The sequence below is a fragment of the Cuculus canorus genome, chromosome 4, assembly GCF_017976375.1.
Source record: "Cuculus canorus isolate bCucCan1 chromosome 4, bCucCan1.pri, whole genome shotgun sequence".
Lineage (NCBI taxonomy): Eukaryota > Metazoa > Chordata > Aves > Cuculiformes > Cuculidae > Cuculus > Cuculus canorus.
Window position 1 is genome coordinate 73,394,664 of NC_071404.1, and position 21,610 is coordinate 73,416,273.

Below are 21,610 nucleotides of genomic sequence, written 5' to 3' on the forward strand. Positions count from 1 at the left end.
AACACATTACCGCATAGGGAGACAGACACTCCCGGCATAAAGCAAAAACTCTTTCCTCACACATGTTGAATAAGACAATATTTTTAAATAGACAGGTTTCTAGAACACAAGTGAAACGACGCAATCGCCAGTTTGTTCTTCTCATAACACCCACAGCTGCCGTCCAAAAAATTCAAGAGCTTCCCAAGTACAAAGACCTGAAACAAAAACTACATGCAAACCCCAGGTGGGCAGAAATCAAAGCTTCTCTTTTCTAAGGTCTGACCAACCCATATCTATTTACAAAAGCGTAGGAACATCTCTTCTGATACAACTCAGTCTCTGGCTCCACTTTCTCCTGCAGGCACAGTGTTTTGAAATCTTCGTGCAAGCTAACAGATTGAACTTTGGTTTGACTGCCATCTGCTGATGCCATGTTTTGAGAACCCGGGACTCATTTACAAACACAAAGCTTTCCAAGTGTTTGGTATTTTTACTTCCAGTTCTTGGTAATAAAGAAATTAGGGAATTAGTGATAACACATTATGTATGTTCGAAGAAATTAAATTATGCCAAATATCCTGGTATTTAGCATCATTTAGCTAGTTTTCAATAAACAAGACAGAAAATGTAATAATTTTGTGCGCATGAATAAGTTGACAATTGAAACAAAAGCATGTAACACAATGGACTGCTGTGACAGTAAGAAATGGAGAATCGGGTACAACAGCTACTCCTTAAAGAAAAGGGAAATACAGCTGAAAACTATTAAAAAAACAAGGAAAATATATAATTGTAATGACTACCTTTAAACTCTTCCACAAGGGAGGACACCACAACAATCCATTTTCCCGCAAAAATATTTGATATTATCTAAAGTCTTTGTCTCGTTGTATCCCAATGAAACACAAACAAACACACAAAAGAAACCAAATTAATTTTCAGGACCCTCACATTTTGCTCTTTTCTTTCTTTTTTTCAAGACAGCATATACTTTGTGAAGGGCTGAATGGTTTTTGCCAATGCTGAACTGATGGAATCAGGATGTGAATACAATCAAACCTACCAGCCTCTTTGGAAGCGCTCATACAGTGGATGAGGACAGGGCTTTAAGTGGTTTATTCTCCTGTCCCATACAGGAATAGCTGTCCTGTAAAAGCAGCTTTATCTTGTATAAGTGTCTGTAATAGGTGCCTGAGCAGAAAGTGCAAAAAGGTACCATCTCAGGGCACCAGGACCATCTGCCTGAGAAAATATCTGGCTCAGTTCACCCTGTTCCTCATCTTTGATGAGGTGGGAGAGCTTTTATATCCCACTTTCCTTCCTCTCAACTTGTTCCTTTAGCAAAGCTGTAGTTCTTTCAGTCCTTTATTATATGAGAAAAGTAGAAAAATCAAGTGACTATATTTATCCAACCAGAAAATGCTGAAAACTCAAGAGTTCGGAATTGCCAAAACAATGACTGTTTCAACCCAGTTTGTATCCATGATATATTTCTGCCTAATCAGGTACTAACTTTAGTCACCTTTCTCTAGGTCCTAACATTCCAGTTCTGCAAACATTCAAACACATGCTTAGCTTTAAAGTAAAACTTATGCATAAACGATTCCAGTGTCGGACACAAATGCAGTCTTTGGCTTATGGGAAAAGAAAACAAGTTATAAAGGCTTGAGTGTAGACTGATGGAGTTCCAGCAAAACTACTCAAGTTCCAGGTTAAGATCTTTTGTATCAGTATTTTTATGAGACTAAGATCCACATGAATACAAAATAAAGCCATGAAAATCTCACCACAAAAAAAAAAAAAAAACAACCCTACAAACAGGCTCCCATTTGAATAATGAGTCTGGATTTTTCTCCAAACCCAGAACTTCAGGTGGCATGCCAGGTACACAAATTCTGGTGATTCTGAATCAAACCGCAACTTTTATTCTCTTAGAACAGTACTAATTAAAAACATTTCTTTTAGAATATATTCAGTGTCTCAGAAGGTTAATGGTTTCAATTAATATTTTTCTTTTTCAAAGAACTTACATTATTTGTGTTCTGTCATAGCACTGCTGGCAAATGATGTCAAAATATGCCTTTGTTGTGGAAATGTGTCTGCTTAAACTGTTCCTTTATTTGTGATGTGGCATAATCTGTGAAACATACCCAATTTTCACATGCAAAACAAGGACAGAACAGACTCCCATTCCTCACAAAACCTGTAAATGATCTTGTACAAATCTTGCAAATGACCTAGGACCTTCAGTGGTGGATTCTTTCCTTTTCTTGCTCTGTCCCCTAGAAATAGAAGGAACCCAAAAATAAAAGTAATCCAAAAAGAGGAAACAAAAGGATTCCCCTTCAGTCATCGTTCTGAAATCTCTTCAGATGTAGTGATGTTGTACAGCCATAGAAGAGAGATGAATTTTGTCTTCCATCGACATTAATCAGCAATTTTCTCAAGAAACAGTGACAGAACAGCACTTAATGCCTCAGTTACAATACCTACAGTAATGACAGCTGTTTTACTTTGTTTCCATCACTATTACAAGCACTCTTATTCAGGATGCACAAAGGATATAGAGGTCTTCAATGAGAAGGTGTCATTCTTCTATAGGCACTACAGTAGCCATAACTGCAGCAAGGGGCACAATCCATTTCCAGTTCACACCAATTCTTCGCACTTTTCCATCCCTCAACTACAATTTTTCTGGAGAGAGGGCAGACGGTTGAAAAAATATAATAAAACATCTCCCTGCTGGTGTGGCAAGTTGCGTTCCGACAGCAAAATGCACACACGAGCAAGACCAAAAAATCCCACTAGTTATTTTGCAAACAACAGAAGTATGTTATTTAGCACACACTATCACTGCTGAATCTTGCTAAGACATAACCTTTCATTTAAGAAATTAATTGTTGATCTTGATTTCTGTTGCACGGAACCAAACCGTTATTTAAGAGCGATGGTCAATGTTTCTGGGTGAAGAATAAGGTTTGCGCTCTATCTCCCCTGGGAAATGCTTTGTTTCCTTACAGGCAAGGAAGCTAAGAAGAGCATAAGGAACAGGAATCAATGGGGAAATCTAGGATGAAGACAGTTATACTTCCTCACACCCACTCCAATGGCATCATCAGTGCACGAAAACAACGGAGAAGCTCAGACATCAGGTCAAAATACTGCTTAAGCACTAAAACAGGTATTGAAAGACTTTAACACACTTCAGTATTAAAGGCATGAGATATTGGCATTCTAGTGTTATTTTAAAAAAAGAGAATTTTGTAAGGTAGCACAGAGTACTTACATTCCTTATAAAACTAAAATAAATGGCCATTTTATAAGTGCAGTAATATGTTCCAAGGTGTGGGTTTGCCAATTACACACACCTCATACGCTGACTGATGAACACACACACCCTGGCGTGTGTTCTTGCTTACATATCTCACGTGCCTCCCTGTTAAGTAATGGAATAAGACTTGCCTTGCAAACTGGCTAATGCTGCCTCTTCTCGCTCGGTGACTTCTGCAGAAAATATTCACTGCTAAGAAAAACAACTTCTGAAACAGAGTTCAGCTATACGCAGTCTTAAGTACGCTCTCTCTGTCTGCAAGATACTGTGTGATAACCTCCATTTTCAGTATCACTGTCAACCATGTGTTTTCCCTCAGGTCGAGCTGGCATTCAGGATTTTTCTGTGTGCATTGCTGCCTTATGTAAAGACACAGTCCTCCTTACAGACTGCTTACTCCCTATTAGCTACTTACTCTAGATAACTGCCCGTTTCAGTATTTTCCTCCTTAGTAAAAGGAAGGCAAGCTCATGCTCTCCACACTACAACAAGGCACACTGTGGTATGGAGATGGCCATCTTTTTAGAATTATTTTTCCCCTTAATTTTTTATATTTTTTTAAATTTAGTTCTATTTCTACTTGTTTATTTTGAACAAACGCTGACTAGTGTGTAATAGCTCTAACAGACAGGCATGCTTAGCACCTAACAATAGATTTCTCTGCCTGCTGGAAGCCAACTTGTGATTTTTTTTATTTTTTTTCAGCCACAGCATTTATTTCCACAGCGATGTCAACACAGCTGCAGCTCACCTCTCGTGGTCATTTCTGACAAGACATAGCAAAACCAATACCATGATTATTGTTCTTGTCCCTTTCCTCTTCAGAACCAATGTATAACAGTGCAGAGGAACTAAAATTCTCTTGAACTCATTATATTTTGTGATGCTCTCTCATTCCTCTGTTTTCATGAAGATTCCAACTGTGCTTGTCAGGATCCGTCCATAGATAACAGCGTGTATTGGCAGAGTATAGGCCCTTCCTATGTCACCTCTCTATTCTGACACAAGCAGAGCCCTTCATCTCATCTCTTTTTCCTGTATAAAATTTGCACCTCCTTTATGAAATCTAATACTGAAGAAATTATGTAATACAAGAGCCATAATCTCTGTTGATACAGTTACTCAAAGCAATGAAGATGAAGACTGAGGGTAAAGATCTGTCCAAGACTCTCAGGAGACTTAGCAACTGAATAATACCCAATGTAAGTAAATGCAAAGCAATGAACATGGGAAATTCAATCTTTCTATCATATATAAACGGATGGGCTCTGAGATGAATCATCACCACCTCTAGTTTTAATAGACAGTGATGAAAACTTCAGCTCAGCTCTTGGCAGCAGTTCAAAAAGCAAATCAAGTGTTAAAAATTCAGAACTGTTCTAATAAGAGAGTAAAGACCGAAACAGAAAGCATCGTTGTGCACCCACACAAATTCACTGCACCCACACAACCCCATGTTTTACTACCACCTTAGACAGTGTATGCAGTCCCTTTCTCTCAGGAAGGATATAATAGACCTGGAAAAGGTTCAGAGAAGGGCAGCAAGGATGATCAAAGGCATAGAACAGTTTCTGTTTAAGGAACAGCTGGTTCTCCTTTCATTCTGCATAGGGCCACCTTGTTCACCTGCAGCAGTTATTCAGAAGTTGACTTGTTTTTTTTAAATAAAAGATTATATAGCTTCATTGTAAGGTAGAAGGGTGTGCACTGGGAAAGGTAATGTTTCAGCTTTGCACATCAGTTGTTTTGAGAACCAGCTGCTTTGCTAGAAACAGGGCAGAGATATATGGAATGGGGGCATGAAGGCATGATTTAGCATGAAAAGCATTACTCCTGTTTATTTCCCGAAAGAATGTGAAACATTAGAATCAGCTATGTTCAGAAACAGGTTCTAAAATGCCCACAAAGTTGTTTTGTTTTTTTGACTTGTCCAAAATATGAATGAGAAAGCCACAGTGATGTTTCACTTCATCCTCTTCCATCTTTGAAATGATGGCTATACTTAATTTGCCTTCCCTCCACTTAGCGGTGTTTTAGATGGTCGTGTTGCAGGTGACACTGAAGTCTGTTAATGCATAATGCATAAGCCAACAATGACTACAGCCCACGGAATAAATAGCCCCATGTTTCAACAGGTTTATTTACCTTTGTTTGTTTACCTTTGTATTCCATCAGTTCTCCGTCTCTGTGACTTCACCTGAGAAAAAGCCTAGTGGCACTGATAAAAGTCCTCACATCACCTTTTCTATCACCCTGCCAAACCCAGCTCCCAAACACAGTTTCCAAAGCAAAAAAAAACTCTGCGCAGGAAATAACAAAGCAGAGGGGGAAAAAACATAGGGTGATGGAGATGGAAACAATTTGTTGTTGAGAGTTACAACTATAGAAGTGCGGTTACAGGGAAAAGATATCAGCAGTATCAGCGTAACTGGGATGAATATAATGAATTTCATAATAATTTCTTCTATTTTCTAGAATTTATTTTCATAACGAGTTTTTTTTTTTATGGTGGAACTATAACTTTGAGTGAGGCTGTTATTGGGAAAACAGAAAACACATCCTACCTAAAGTAGTGGCCAGTAAAATCAAACAAGCTCATTTTTAGGGTTAAAACAGGTAAGTAATACAAAGCAAGAACTGCTGGCATCACAAGAGCACCAAAACAAAAGGAAAGTTCTCAAAATCATCTTTTTCAGCACCTGGCAGGGAAGAGTAACTCAAGAAGATGCTATAGGCAGCAATCAGAATAATGTTATAAAGCATGCACGAAGCGCATTTAATGGCTTTTACAAAACCTTTTCTGTACACCTGGTACATATTTCTCTGTAGCACATATCTTAATTTGCCATGGAGGGACTACACTGACACTGAAAACAAAGGAAGACATAATTACAACCTGTTTAATTTAACTCCTTAACTCAGTAAGAACATGTAACAGACTTAACTCCAAAAGGAGCAGTCACTTCAGACTGCCAGAAGAACTGCTGAGTCCCACAGCCACTGCATGGCACCACTCGATCAAAATACTCATTTGACTTTCAGACCCTTCTCCCTCAATCAGCTTCAGACATCTTGTCGTCTACATGGTTATCCCAAAAATCTAGCAAATTCTGAGCCAACTCTTACAGTTTTGTATACGTCAAATCACAGAGAGCTTCAATCAAGTTTTCATTATTAAATTACATTGGCAATTGCAACCCTGATGTACTCCAGTAACAGGAACAGAGCCGCAGCTTGGCGCTCCTGCATGAAGGCATAACAATTCTTCCATATACCTTATGAAAATGATATATTATCAATCAGTGACTTCCCTTTTCTCTTCTGCTACGTTATTATAACCCTGCCTTCATATAGCTTGATGTTAGGATTTCTTCTTAATAACTAAGACCTTACAGAAAGAACCTGTTTTTCCTGGACAAACCTATTATCTGGCATTGTTATGTGTACTGCACGTGAATTACTAATCCCTAAGCAGTAAGTACGTCACGTGTGTGAGACATCCAGCTTTCATCACTGATGGAGCAACTAAAGTGTAAAGCTGGATCTACATCAACACCCCCCCCCCCCAATCAACTAGTGGAAATTCTGCCTATGATGTCTAACTTTTCGCCACAGACATTTCACAAACGAAAGAAATGGTCCTAACCAACTGCATGGACTAATGATAGAATCCTAGAATGCTTTGGGTTGGAAAGGACCTTAAAGGTCATCCAGTTCCAACGCCCTTGCCACGGGCAGGGACACCTCCCATTGGATCAGGTTATTCAAAGCCTCATCCAACCTGGCCTTGAACACCTGCAGGGATGGGGCAGCCACAGCTTCTCTGGACAATCCGTGCCAGTGCCTCCCAAACCTCACAGGAGAAAAATTCTTCCTAGTATCTAGTTTAAATCTCCTCTCTTTCCACTTAAAACCGTTACCCCTCATCCTGTCACTGCACTCCCTGATAAAGACCCTCTCCCCAGCTTTCCTGTAGCCCCCTTTAAGGCTGCTATAAGGTCCCCCCAGAGCCTTCTCTTCTCTAGGCTAAATAAGCCCAATCTAATAATCTAATACCCATAAGAACCTTAAGCAAAAGATTACCAATATCCTTACTGAAAAACAAGTGCATATCAGCTTATCCCTAAATTTCACAGCTTTTTAGAGTCCTTCACTAACGTAGAGCTTGATCATATATTCCAACTTGCTCATTATAAAGCCCTGAAGTTCAGAGGTTTTCTAAACCTGAAGCTAAAACTGAAAAGGTCAACACTTCAAAGTGTACAACCAAAAAATGAAGCTGTATTCTGGCCACCTCATCCTCTCAAGCTGCGCTCCCTTATGATAGATACTAAATTGATATATACAGTGCTGGGCTTTCTATTTCAACATTACTTCCATTTTCAGTGAAACAGCTTCCACCCTGTTAGGGGAGAGATAAGTATGAAGTCACTCAACACTTTACATTATCAGATCATGCACTTAGTAGCTTATGGTGTTCTGAGCTTTGACCTTCTTGTCCTTTCCAAGCTAGCTGGCTGCCTTCAACTGATTCGTTTTGTAATGTTCCAGTCAAAACATTTCAGCTATTGGATGAGAAGGAGACCAGGAAAAAAAAAAGTCATTTTATTTACAATTTTACAAAATTAATAAACATAAAATTATGTCACCCTGACCTTTGGAGGCAGGTCTTGAAACCTGACCACATTAGAAAGGCTTGAAACATCTCAATTGGAAACAGCTTTCTGAGGTTTCTTGATGTTTTTCAGATACATTTACCAAGTTCTGACCACTCAAAAGACTGATCCAGCCATGCTGGATCCAGGCTCCCAAAATGACAGCTGAAATATGACCTTTCCTCTTACTAGAGTCACTTGAATCCAGTCAAGCAGGAATACAAGAAAGAGGACACCACAAATGACTCCGCACAAAGGAAATGCCTGAGAGGAGTAGCGAACACATTGAAAACCAAGAGTCTGGACACTGGGGCAAACCCAACAGTCATTAAAAAAGGACTCTAGATCTGTAAGCCTGGGAGGAAAAAGGATTGAGGAATCCTGGCTGGGCAGGAATGCATCCAACCAGAAATGCAAGGACAAGGGAAAAAAGTTGACGTCAACTGAACAAAAAGACTAGAAGCAAGAATCATACTGAGATTAGATGAATAGTTTGCTGAAGATCATCAAGGCATCAGACATAAGGAATACTGACCAAGAGGATACTGCTTAAGGAAAGAGCAAGCAAACTGGATAGGTAGAAACACCAAGGAAAGAACATAAGGAAGGAGTTATGCTTATGGAAAGTTGGACGAAACATTACCACTGAAAAAGTAATTTATATATCCATTCTTATCTTGCATGGCAGAACCCACAAAGAACAGCACAGGAGTTTGATATTGTCAATTTACCACCTATTTAAACAATTAAATTTTCTATGGCAGATCTAGAGGGTCCAGCACTGCTGATAATCACGAAGATCTCAATATAACACCATACAATGGAATATGAATACTTCCCCCAGAATCTAGTAACCATTCATCTGATTTTAAACAGTGTAAATCAAAGCCCTCAAAAGCAAGGAAATGTATTAAGGTAATTAATGTAGAGGCAATCATAATGACTCGTAAAAATAATTTTCTAAATTAATGCAATTTAATTAATCATGCACAATGAATACTACTTTAATTAACGTAAATAAAGATTGCATTATGACGCACATACACAAAGAATAATGAATTAAGATTGCATGACAGTTCTTAACTCATGGGTGCTCAGACAACAACACTCTCTATAACACTATCTGAATATAGTATATGCAAAGAACCCTACATGCATAGTGTGCATTTTGTTTCCACAAAGAGGAAAGCTGGGCAAAAGATCAACTGCAAAGCAAGCCTTAAACGTGTCCATGGCTACAGTCCAAGTACCATAATTGCAGCCATTCCTCTAGCTTCTGTAGCTCAGACTACTACACTAACATCCTTCTCACCATCAATCCCATAAATATTTAAAACCCAAGACTTTTTGGAATGTCTCTTCCTTAACTGTTATCATTACCCTAACGAAGCTTATTAAATATAATGACTATACCACACCATCCTACATGCTGACTGTGATACATGCCTTGCTGCACCACGCTCACCTGTTGTAAAGCCCTGTATTTCCAATTACAAACCACCAAGGCCCTGACAGCATCCCCTGGATGCTCCCACGGGAACTGAACCAAGCCACACGTCTCTGGAGAGCCACTCAGCTGTACCCAATCCCTGCAGGACCTAAACTTCGGCACAAAGCAGGAAGAGTGAATTGAAAGGATTCAGATGGAAAAGGTTATCATCACATAGACTGTTCTCAAGTAATTCAAGTAGGAAGTGAAACCCCGTACCTTCATAAGCACATGCACAAGTTTTAGCAGTTAAAACTTGCTGTATAGGCACATGAAACTTCATCATAAAATGAGTGTTAAATCTCTAGATCAAGTTTCCTACTTTGTCACCAAACCCACATGAAGAATTAAGTTGACCTAACCTCAGATCTTCTACTGAGACTCCATGTAGTCCACAAACGCATTTCATTCCCATGCTATCCTACAAATAAATTGCCATTTAAAAAAACAAAACTCAAAACCATCCCATACAACAGTTACAGACCGACAGAACCAAGGGATGGTATTTACGCTATAAACATGAATCTGATAACCTTTTAAATTCCCCACTTGGCTGACAATCTGGAGGCTTTCTAACACATTATGTTCCTCATTTGATAGGCGATATGACGAGAGGAAATGGCCTCAAGATGCACCAGGGGAGGTTCAGATTAGACATCAGGAAAAATTTCTTCACCAAAAGGCTTATCCAGCACTGGCAGAGGCTGCCCAGGGAGGTGATTGAGTCCCCATCCCTGGAGTATTTAAAACATAGGTAGATTAAGTGCTCAGAGATACGGTTTAGTAGTGGACAGGTACGTTTGGATTCAATGACCTATAAGGTCCTTTCCAACCAAGCAATTCTAGGATTCGATGATTCATCTGGACTTTGTGAGTTTAGGAGGTACGAATAAGAACAAACTTTGGCCCTTGGCCTTTACTTCCCCACCTTTGTACTTTTCCAAATGAAACAAATACGCTTTGATACCTTCAAATAAGTTTTCTGGCACGTGTTGCAGAGAAGTTTATGGAAGTATTAGTGATGCTAAAACACATGACTGAGTCAATGTAAGAAACGCTTTCTGTTCTAAAGAATAAGATCAGGCATATTTATTTTTCTGTCCTATTTGAACTAAAACTATTATACTTTTTACATACATTGTTTGGATGTATGCTTTCACAGGCAAAATAAAGCCAACTTACCCTGGCCCTATAGTATATCTGCTAAAGGAGAAAATATGCAGTCCGGCAAGTTTTCCCTCCAACCCTTCTTTTCAGGCAAGTAATAAATCTTGAGTGAAAAAGTCACTGTGCTCTTTGGCTGTCACCACTAAGATTTTGTTTTTTAAAACCGTAGCAGCCTTGAGGCTGATTTACTACTCAGCCCTCCACACTCCGACAATCGAATAGTTGGGGGGGGGAAATCACTTTCGCACACCTGGAAATATTTTATTTGCTGTAGTCGTGAGAAAGCAAAGTTTTCATCAGTGAGGTGGGGGGAGGAGGGAGAGAGAGATTCAGGTGAATCTTAAAACCTAGTTCTTGGTTTAAACAGAAACTTCATACATACGTACACGAACACAGAAACCACCTCTGCATTGAAACAGAGTGGTCAGACTCTTTAGGGACTACAGGTTCACTGTTCAATCCATCCTCAAATCATCAACTTGGAAACCTTGCCCAGCAAACAGCAGTGCTTGTCAATGGTGTCTATTTAGTCATTTCACTTTTCCAAGTGAAAAGAATGTGTGACAATATTTAAATTGTTTCAGTCATTCTTTTGCTCTTCTTTTTCAAATAAACGTAGTGAGCTCTTAATCACCCTAAAATGCAAACATCTGATATAAATGAAGGCAAAATTAGACCTCTGAGAAACAGCTACTTCCCAGAGCACCTCTTTGCCCTACTCAGAGTTGCAAGTTGAACTAGATTAAGGGTAAAAACCCACACACATACCAGAGAAAACCAATTGATGGAAAATGTGATGGTGCCAAGATTGTGCAACTATTTTGGAATATCAGATCTTCTTTTCAATGGCATGTAGTTTGGTATCACTTTTCCCTAAAGCTTCACTTTCTGAAAATTTATTATATGCTCCAGACCAATCTTGTCTTCAAAAGAAATCCCACATCTTCTGTTATTTCAAAGATCTACACTTGCACCTGGGCAAAATGATGTAAGATTCTAGGTGCTGGCTGACTGAAAAGGAGACCCACAAAATCTCGCTCTCTCTTTTTAATCCCTAGGCTTTACAAGAATATGAAGAGTGCTCTTTGACAAGCAGCGAGGCATTTCAGTATTTAAAGGAAAAAAATAGTAATTAATGGTTCAGCAGCACAGAAAGACAAGGCAATTGTGTTTCCATGCTTTGATTCCTACTCGGAAACACTTCCCTACCTGTTCTGTTCTCATGATGCCTACAAAGCCCATCTACAAATGAAGACTGATTTCAGTAATATGATATCAGGTAGAGCAAGCAGATTACCTGTCAGTTATTTCTACCAGTCCTGAGGCTGGACTTCATCTCCAGTAACCTAGCACTGCCAAATTAAGTGTGTAAAAAGATTTTACTCCAACTAGTATCTACTTAGTACTAATTTATTCAACTGCCATAAAATACGTTGCCAAGCAGTAAGCATCCCAGAACCATCTCCTTCTAACAAGCACTCGGTCTTATGCTTCCATCTGGATGAAATGCGTACAAAAGCAATGCTGAGCAATGACAGATAGAGTCATACCCCCTTTCTTCCGTGCATATTGTATCACTGCGAGGCCAAGAGACACCTGACTGCTAATCCTTGAGCCAAACCCAACGCAGAGCATAAAGAAAAGCTAGATATTTACATTTCCTCCTCCAGAGTCCTAAAGTAGTTTAGCATAGGTGGGTCCTTCTTTCAGGCACTGCTTGATTAGGGAGTTTCCCACCTTGGTATTAGGGATAGAAAAAAACCAAGTTCTCCTTCACGATTCCATGTACATCTCCATCTGCATTCACATACCTAAAGGAGCACGGAGTGGCAAGATGGCCTGTTAAGAAGACGAAGCCAGGCACTTCTTAGAGGTACACAGAAGGCACAAGTGACAGCAAGATAGACTGTTAGATATAAGGAAAAAAGTCTTCCTGGTAAAGGTGGACAAACAACGCAGCAGTTGCCCACAGACTCTTGAGATAGCCACGCCTGGAAAAACACAAAACTCTTCTGGAAAAGCCTTGAGCAAGCTCACCTAACACTGAAGCCCTACTCAAGCAGAAGGCTGGACCAGGAGACCCCCGCAGGAGCCCTTACCAGCCTAGAGTATTTTGTGATGTTTGATCAAACAATGAGGTGGAGGGGTGTCACAGAGGGAAACCTCATGACCGGTGGATTACGTGGTTTGTAACTCCACGGTCCTATGCTCTCTTTGGGAAAACTGAAATCCTACCAAGTCAAAGCTATAACACAGAAAGATGTATCTGACCAAATGGAAACCACAAATAGGCAAATACGTAAATAGGAAGATACATTATGCGGTAGCAAATTCAGTTTGTGCAACTGCATCTGACTGCTTATAGCATCACCTGCTTTATAACAGCACATACACATTTCCAGACAACAAGATTCTTTCCTATTCCTTTTAACCTGTAAAACTGCAAACCTAAATATTTGAATTTCTTCCATAAGCCTTCAGAAAGACAGAACTTTGATGTTTTTAAAAAGGAAAGATTATTTACTTTTGCTGCAGGCAAGAAATCATAATTTCTTCACTGATTCTGCCAAATGGCCCTATCGTGCATTTTTTATTTTCATCAAAACAAGCCACTTTAAATTAAGGTTGTCCCATAACTACATAGCAATCAACATTTTGAGGGTCAGATCAACTTGATGAACCTCAGTTTGACTCCTCTGCCCAAAAGACTCCTCCAAATGCAAATCAGCCACAAGGGGAAGGGAGTTTTATTCCCTTGCCTCACGCTTAGCAGTTGCTAGGAAGAATATAGGCTGCAGTTTGGGTTTATTTCATTTGCGTAAGCAGAAGAGACAACTCAACTCAGTAGTATCCATGTTCTTAAGCTAAATAAGCTGAATTCAAACCCAGTGGTTAATACACTGAAGCCAAGAGCTTATCTAAGATACAGCAAAACTTGCAGTTGAAGAAAGAGAGGATTGAAGGGGAAGAAAGTGAGGAGAAAGGCTAGGGAGCAGAAAGTTTTTAAGAAAGTACAATAAACTATGCAAAAGGAGGCAGAAAAAAAATCCTCTGCAGTGGTATAATACACAGAACACGTTCTTACAGCAGCATGCAAGATGCTTCAAGCCCTCCTGTACCAACAAAGTATTTGTAAAGATTCAGCTCTTCAGCATTTAATGTACCAGGATAGTTTCTGGTTTAAGCTACGCTGAAGCCCATGAACACGGACAAAATCCAGACGATCATCAATCTAGAGACAATGGGCAACACTGACAGCACAGCATCTCATCAATCTTCATTTGTCCTATCACATCCTGTCATTCTTATGCAAATAGCATATTTGAGGATACATCTTTTCTGCACCCCACGATAAGGAGAAGTGAAGCTGTCAGGAGCACCAGGATGTCATCCTATACCATAAGCCATCACTTCACTCAGCGCCTTGTGTTTTACATCACAGCTAATGTGTTTGACATTCAAATTTGACCCAGCAGGAGGTAAAACTATCTGATGCCAGCAACACGCATCTTGCTTCCTCTCTGCTAAAACATTCACCAGGGTCCCTGGGGATCTGACAGCCTCTCTTCCTTCGCCATACCCTTGCTAATGGAGATTCAAACACTGTTTAAGAGGGAAAAAAAAAGATATCTGTATGGACAGGTAATGATAGCAATTCACCCTTCTCATGGGAGAAGTAAGCCCAGTGCTTAAAGGCTAGGAAAACAGGTTCCACCGAAATAGAACAAAAGGACACAAATCCTGATGATCCTGTCTAGGTTTTCTTCCATGGAAGTCTGTCAGACAGCACAGCAAAGCTTGTCTACACATATATCTGAACAGAACATTTAATTTCAAGCTATTCAAATTCTATAAAATGTTCAAAATATTTTGTGTGAAGTTTGTGGGGATGAGCAATCTCCTTTGTTTTACATGGAAAAATACAGGCAAGCTTTGAATCGCAAGCAGCTCCATAAAGTTACTGTAAAATATTTTACGTATGAAAAATCACTCCTAAGTGGGTAAGTCACCAAAAGCATTTTTCCAATTATTGCTCATCGATTCTACTTATAGAATGAATAATAAAAGGGAAGATTTTACTATTATTACTGACTCAGAGTGGTTTGTTTCTGTATCACTTTCAAAGAATGTTCGGAACATCTTGTTCCAGAGTATTTTCCTTCCAAGAGAAATCACTTTCTGTATCATACACGGCTGAAAACAGTATGTGCTGGTTTTGTTTTCTTATGAAAAACAGAAACTCTTCCCAAAGTATTTCCAGCACCACATGAATGAGATGCAAAGCAGCTAAGTGCTACAAACATGGGACGCGATTTAAGGCTGGAATAATATTTCAATACAATCATGACATCTTAGAGAAATTACCTTATTAGTAGACATTAGTAACAAGTTAAAACAGGTTTACCATTAAACATAACTTTATAAGGTCTGACTCAAAATCTACTCGCTACCTGAAAGCAACATAGTGCAGTGTGTGCAGGGATGACGAAGTCTGGTAACTCGGGGGAATACCCTTAGATTTGATATCTTCATGTGCTGTTTTCAAAGTACAGAAGATTAATCATCACATTTTCAGTTAAGGAGCAGCCATACAAATGAAGATGCTGAATGGATTATTACAACTTTTGTAAGCACATAATATAGAGCTGACAAAGCATCCATTCCTCAAATATTTCCTGGTTTGAAAAACCAAAAGATAGTCACAAAAAGTACGCCAGACATATTCCCAGTTCCTGGAAGTAGAAAAAACAGACTGCCCTGTGCCTTTATACCATATGTAAAGTTCATTCATTATAAATCACTATCATCACACACCTATGAAAACAGGACACTCATTTACTGTAATGCAAAACAGAACTGATATTTTCATATAAAGTATTAAACCGATTTAACAAAACATTAACTTTTCAAAGGGATCACCAAACACAAAGTAAACTAAAAGACATACTGAAAGACTTCCCATTAAGTGAAGTTTACAATACAAATGCTCTCTGGTGTCAGTCTTCTTTCCTCCAGGGGAAAAAAAATGCAACTCATGCATGGCAAATAATGCATAGACCCAGGAGAAGCTGATGGCTTGGTATAGCCTGTCTGGATGTAGAATGATCTGAGCAATACCAACCCAAATATGGTTCTCCACTCTCTTTAAATCACAGTTTAAAAACCCACTTCATCCAGATTGGTGAAATTTTTCTGCTATTCTGCAAGTGAATTACCAGATCTTATTTTTCCCCATTATGTCTTGGTAAAAACAGTTTTGAATAAAAATCCAAAATATCCATTCATGGTTTCCTGCTAATAAAATTCCTATAATCACACAGTGTGCTACTGTGGGAGGCACTGTCTCATGCAACTTTTCCCTTTTCTTTACTTTTAGAGACAAGGCTATCAGCTTTACTAGGGGAAAGAATACATAAGACACATTGTCATCTAAACACCACTCTTCTTAAAAGTTCTTCCTCCAGAGAGTGGTGGAGCACTGGAACAGCTCACGAGGGAAGCAGTCATGGCACTAAGACTGATAATATTCAAGAAGCATTTGCACAACGCCCCCAGATACATGGTGTGAATGTTAGGATTGATCTATACAGGGATAGGAGTTGGACTTGTTCAGTCTTGTCGGTCCCTTCCAAATCAGGTCATTCTATGATTCTCCAGTTCTAAGATGTCAATTTTTTACCCACCATGTTAAAATGAAAACTTTCAGTCCCAGGCTAAGAAGTCTGGATTTGCATCAGCGATGCAGGCTCAGTTGGCATAAATCTAGTAACTCAGGTTCTATCTAAAAGCAATATTGCAGGATGGCACCCGTTAACACATGGCAGTACTGTCCCAACATTGCCAATATTTCAAATAAATATCCCAGCAAGCCAATATTTCACACAAAAACTAAAACATTAGAAAAGAGCATTCACTGTGGGCCCAAGAGAAATCCATCAAAAGGGAGAACGACAGAGTTCCCAGGTAGTGGTTAAGGTAACACAGGATAATGTTAAACTGATTCAGAAGAAAATTTCCTTTCTGTTCAACAAACTGAATTTTTTTTCAAATTCAGCTTAGTCTGACTCCAAAGAATAGTCATCAAAGAAAAAAAATCAAATCAAATTGACAAAAGTGGAATTTTGCAAATTTCAGTTTTGCACAAGCACATTTTTCACTGATCAGTTTTATTGCCTTTTGCTACAAACTCTTTGCTCGCTCTGCTTTGCCATGAGAGGCACACAGATCGTGGATAAGTGGGCTCCAAGTAAGCGTTCATCAGGACAGCATCAGCTGTGTGGTTTCCTTCAGTTCAAAAGGGAAGGCAGTGCTCTGGAGCCAAAATACACATTTTTTTTCCCCCAAGACTTCATATGTATACAAACCTTACTTACCAGCTTGTCATCAAATTCATGAATGTTGCGTAAGGGAAAAGCTGTGGAATACAGAACCTTACCCACACTACGGAATCTATGAAAAAGGAAATCACTTTAGACTGCTCCGTCTACTGCACTTAGCTGTGAGAAGACACAGCGGTGGTAGGCAGTTTTAAAGTGGATTTTCTAGAGGGATGCTCGGTTGAGTTTGTGTTCAGAGTTTTCTGCAGCATTACAGCCCTTCTGCTTTTCCAAACTTGAAAAGTTCTTGTCTCTACAGCAAAGCTGCCGCAGGATGTAAGGAGAAATTGCATTGTTTATGGTTGAAACCGTACTGCTGGCAGCAGGCTAATGGCACCAAGGAGATATTTAATCATTTGAAAGGAAGTAACTAATGAAACCAATAAACTCCTGCAAGCTCCTGCATAAACAAACACAACAGAAGCAAAAACCACAGAAGCAGTTTGAGAGAAATCTTGTTGCACAAGTTCGATGATCTTGATTTAAAGTAAACTTCTTCTAGGCAATGGATTCTTAAGGCTATCACAAAACTTTTTGTTGCAGATAAAAGTTTCGTAGAGGGGAAATAGAAGTGAGGGACATAATCCTTTCCTTTGTCTTGATTTTACTTTCAAACTCTTACTCGTAATCATTTAATTGATTAGACCACAGTTTGGAGAGCAAGAGAGAATGGCATTAATTCAAAATCTGGTGTTCTCAGGAGAACAGGATGTATGACCGTGCATCTATTCTTACCTTGTCTATCATGTCCGGCCTGTTTGTAGCTGCCAATATTGTCACATCCTTCAGCTGTTCTATCCCATCCATTTCTGTTAACAACTGAGCCAAGACACGGTCTGCCACGTTCCCAGCACCTGAAGAGCTGATTTAAAAAAAAAAAAAAAAAGAAATTAAATCACATGATTAGGAGTGATTTTTCGAATTTTTCTCCAATTTTCTAGCTTTCACTTCCTAGAAAATTGGAGAAAGGAAAGAATGTACTGTTCTTCTTCAATCTACAGGGATCCATATTTTTATCTTAATTATTTCTGATATTTATTTTTACCTTCAATACCTGAAACAGCATCAGTCATATGGAGTAAGCAAAAACAAATTGGAGAATTAGTCCTTCAATATTTTTCTTGGTATTCAGTAAAGCAACTGGACTTTTTTTCCTTACTACCCTGCTGTGCAGGTTTTAAAGAACTTAACAGAAAGTTGATCTCTGAAATAAACATTTTTTAAGACAACCAAATTGATACAGCTTCTTTACTAGTCAGAGAAGCATCCATTTTTAGCATCATCCAAGTTAGTGCTTGCACCACCCCATGCAGTATAAAAAGTTTAGGTAGTTATGTATTTTGCAGAGTTCTACATTTTTATAGTCTCCCTATCAAATGAGAAAAAATTGAGTGTTGATCAACTGCCTCATAATAGCATTGTCAGCCCTTTAAGTTGGCTGATTTTCCATGAAAAAAAAAAAACAAGACTGAGAAATGGAAAACTCCTGTTTTGAAATCACCAATATGCGAAAAGCCTAACCAGACAAGGCATAAACTATTCTAGACATGTATTCTTTTAGTTTAGCATTAACTCTGGTAATCTTGAAGTCTATGGAAAATTTGCTTAAATTGCTTAACTATAAGTAACAAAAAGTGTTATAGAAATAAACTCTATTTTCATTAAAGCTGCTGTGATATAATCATAGAATGGTTTGGGTTGGAAAGGACCTTAAAGATCACCCAGTTCCAACCCTTCTGCCATGGGCAGTGACACTTTCTACTCAATCGGGTTGCTCAAAGCCATCACGCCAAATGATGTACCACCTTCCTCCTAGACAACTGTTTGACACACATATTTGTGTGTGCATATATTCACACATACAATAAAGAATGAAGAAAAGGAAGATATTGCACAAATCAAGAGACCAAGCACATATCTCGTGATAGAATAAATAATACATCTCATGAATGGCTGCGTTCTTTATAACATCCTCCTGGTTCTGCATAAAGAGATTTTATTTCTGAAACATTATAAAAAATAGGTGACTGCACACCATGTAATTTTTGGGTTTTAAAAGGATAATAGACCCAGGAGACACTAAGACCATACACAGATAACCACACGCTCATACGCTGGCAGATGCACTAGACAAATGATGTATTTGCATTTCTTGTAGCACCTAACTCTAAACGAACACGGGGAGGGCCAGAGCGAGCACAGGCAGTGGCTCATCACAAAAGTTCCCTCTGCTGAACAGGGGCAGGGAAGCTGAAGCAGCTGGGAAAAACAGCTAGGAATTGCCAGATAGTATAAAAACCACAGGTTTTATCCTCCTTTGCCAGAAATCTGGAGCCCTGCTCTTGGCACATGCCAAAAGCCCTGTTGTTTTCAACACAGCCTTCCCCATGCGGATTGCATACACAGAGCTACATCTTCCTTCGCCAACAGGACTGCTCTTGCAAGGCTATTCTCCTTCTGCCACACACAGGAGGGCTTCGTTTCCCCACCCTTAAGCAGGCACTTTTCATTACAATTTTAAAAGATTAATGTCCCCAGTTCTTCCAGACCTCTCTAACTTCATGCTAAGAAGCAAAAAGAAGGGTGACACTTTAAGTGAGGCTGGTCTTCTTCCCACAATATACATTTTTCTACTGTCATCCCAAAAATCTATTTAGGATAAAGATACTCTTTTAATCTCAAATTTTTCAAAAGTCCTTTTCCAAAGGTGCTCTTAAATGTGCATACAGATATACAGGCTCCTACACACACAAATGCTGCATAATTTTCCTGCCAAACACTAGTTTCCCGAAATGAATATTTCATTTTAAAATATAAGCACTTTGCGTAGCTATTACGCATGTATACTGCCGCAGCACCGCCATCCACCACCAGCACACCTGCAACCAAAGTGGCTCCTAAATGTCCCAGAGCCAAAGAAACAGTAATAACTCCAGTGCTGCTGTACAGATCTCCTCCAAATAAATTGTCTAACTTTCCTATTCTGCAAGTGGTTCTGTAATTTTCCAGTGCAAAACAGTTAACTTATAAGACCTAGTCTGGAAAATATCTTTGAGGAGCTATAACAAATGTTGGCTAACAGAATAGTTAGGTTGCTAAGAAATATTAAAGAAGGGACTTGGGTTAGTGAGGCGTCAGCTTTTCGGTTTGCTGAAATTCCCAAGTGATATTAGGCCGTTTCTAACATACCCACAGGACGCGGTCCCACTGACTGAACAGAGGGCTGTTACATGATAAAACACTTCAGGTGTTGCACATGGATAGTAAATGTTTTTCGAAGGACACAGAGCTTAAAGGAAATTAAAATCAACTTTGTAACATAAGCTAGGCTCAGCAGGGATTCAGGCCTCCCATCCTGCATAAGTTTTACATTTACTTCACTTTATACGCAATAGACTGCATGCAAGAAAACGCTATGCAAAGGAAAAAGTAATTGTAAGACTGGGACCAGAAAGTTAACGTTATATGAGATGATCTGAAGCTCGAAGACTTCAGTGGAGATGCTAAACTTTGGGAAACGAAGAAGAAATAATACTGGGTTTTAAAGAAACGTGGCTAGAATGGATAGCACATTTTTCTCCAGTATAAACATAGCTCTTACAAGCTTCAGACAGAAAAAAAAAAAAAAATTTAAGTAGTGTTTATTCTAAATCCCCCACTGTTACAGGAGAACGTGGATTTTAAAGACTTTCAGGCAATAAGGGCATAATCAGAAAATGGCAGTTAAACAATCACTGATGGGATAATACTGCTCAAACAATGAAGGAGGATAACAGTACATTATTAGGGGCTTTATTATTATATGGTTTTAAGCCAAAAGAAGGGAGATTTAGATTAGATAATAGGAAGAATTTTTTTCCTATGAGGGTGGTGAGGCACTGGCACGGCACAGGTTGTCCAGGGAAATTGTGGCTGCCCCATCCCTGGAGGCCAGGTTGGATGAGTCTCTGAGCAACCTGATCCAAGTAGGACATGTCCCTTCCCATGGCAGGAAGGGTGAAACTGGGTGATCTTAAAGGTCCTTTCCAACTCAAACCATTCCTTTGGTCTATGTTAAAAACGGAGTAAAAAAAACTTTAAAATGATGCATGCAAAAAGTATCAGTAATAAACCCAGTATCAAATGGAAGTGTGTCTGACACCTGTGACACCAGAGATTTCCCATTTCAATGCTTTTATTTACATAGTTCACTAAGCTGTCACACGATGCACCATTTTTAGCACAGAGTCTACGGCAAATTAGCTTTTGGCTTAACAGGATACCCTATAAAAATCACAGGCAGGCACAGGTTTACAGGGAAAGAACTCTTGACCATCTGCTGGGAGCTGCCTCAGTGCCACACCACACGCTCTGAGAGCTCGAGCGCTGCCCGAGCTGTTAATCTGAAGGGTGACACACAAGTATGCGTTTTTCCATTTTCCCATGATTTCCCAGCAAGGGTTTCAAATTAACACAGGCATCGTTCATTAAAGCCGCTCGGACTTTTGACGCAAACAGCAACCGGAGACACAAATGATGATTAACCCTCCAGTCCCACGGAGGCATTGCCAAAACCAACTTCCAGCCAAGGGGCTGTCTTTGCTCCCCCCCCCAGCCCCAACCTCCACAC

The 21,610-nt window shown here is 39.4% G+C and overlaps 1 protein-coding gene across 3 annotated transcripts in view; it reads right to left on the minus strand.

Moving 5' to 3' along the window:
- Positions 1-21,610, minus strand: part of SPATA5 (spermatogenesis associated 5) — a 211,938-nt gene that overhangs the window by 136,370 nt on the left and 53,958 nt on the right. For all 3 annotated transcript variants that reach the window (XM_054065089.1, XM_054065090.1, XM_054065091.1), the window contains exon 14: positions 17,737-17,863. In XM_054065089.1, the coding sequence (XP_053921064.1) occupies positions 17,737-17,863 (127 nt within the window). The remainder of the gene's footprint in view (positions 1-17,736; positions 17,864-21,610) is intronic.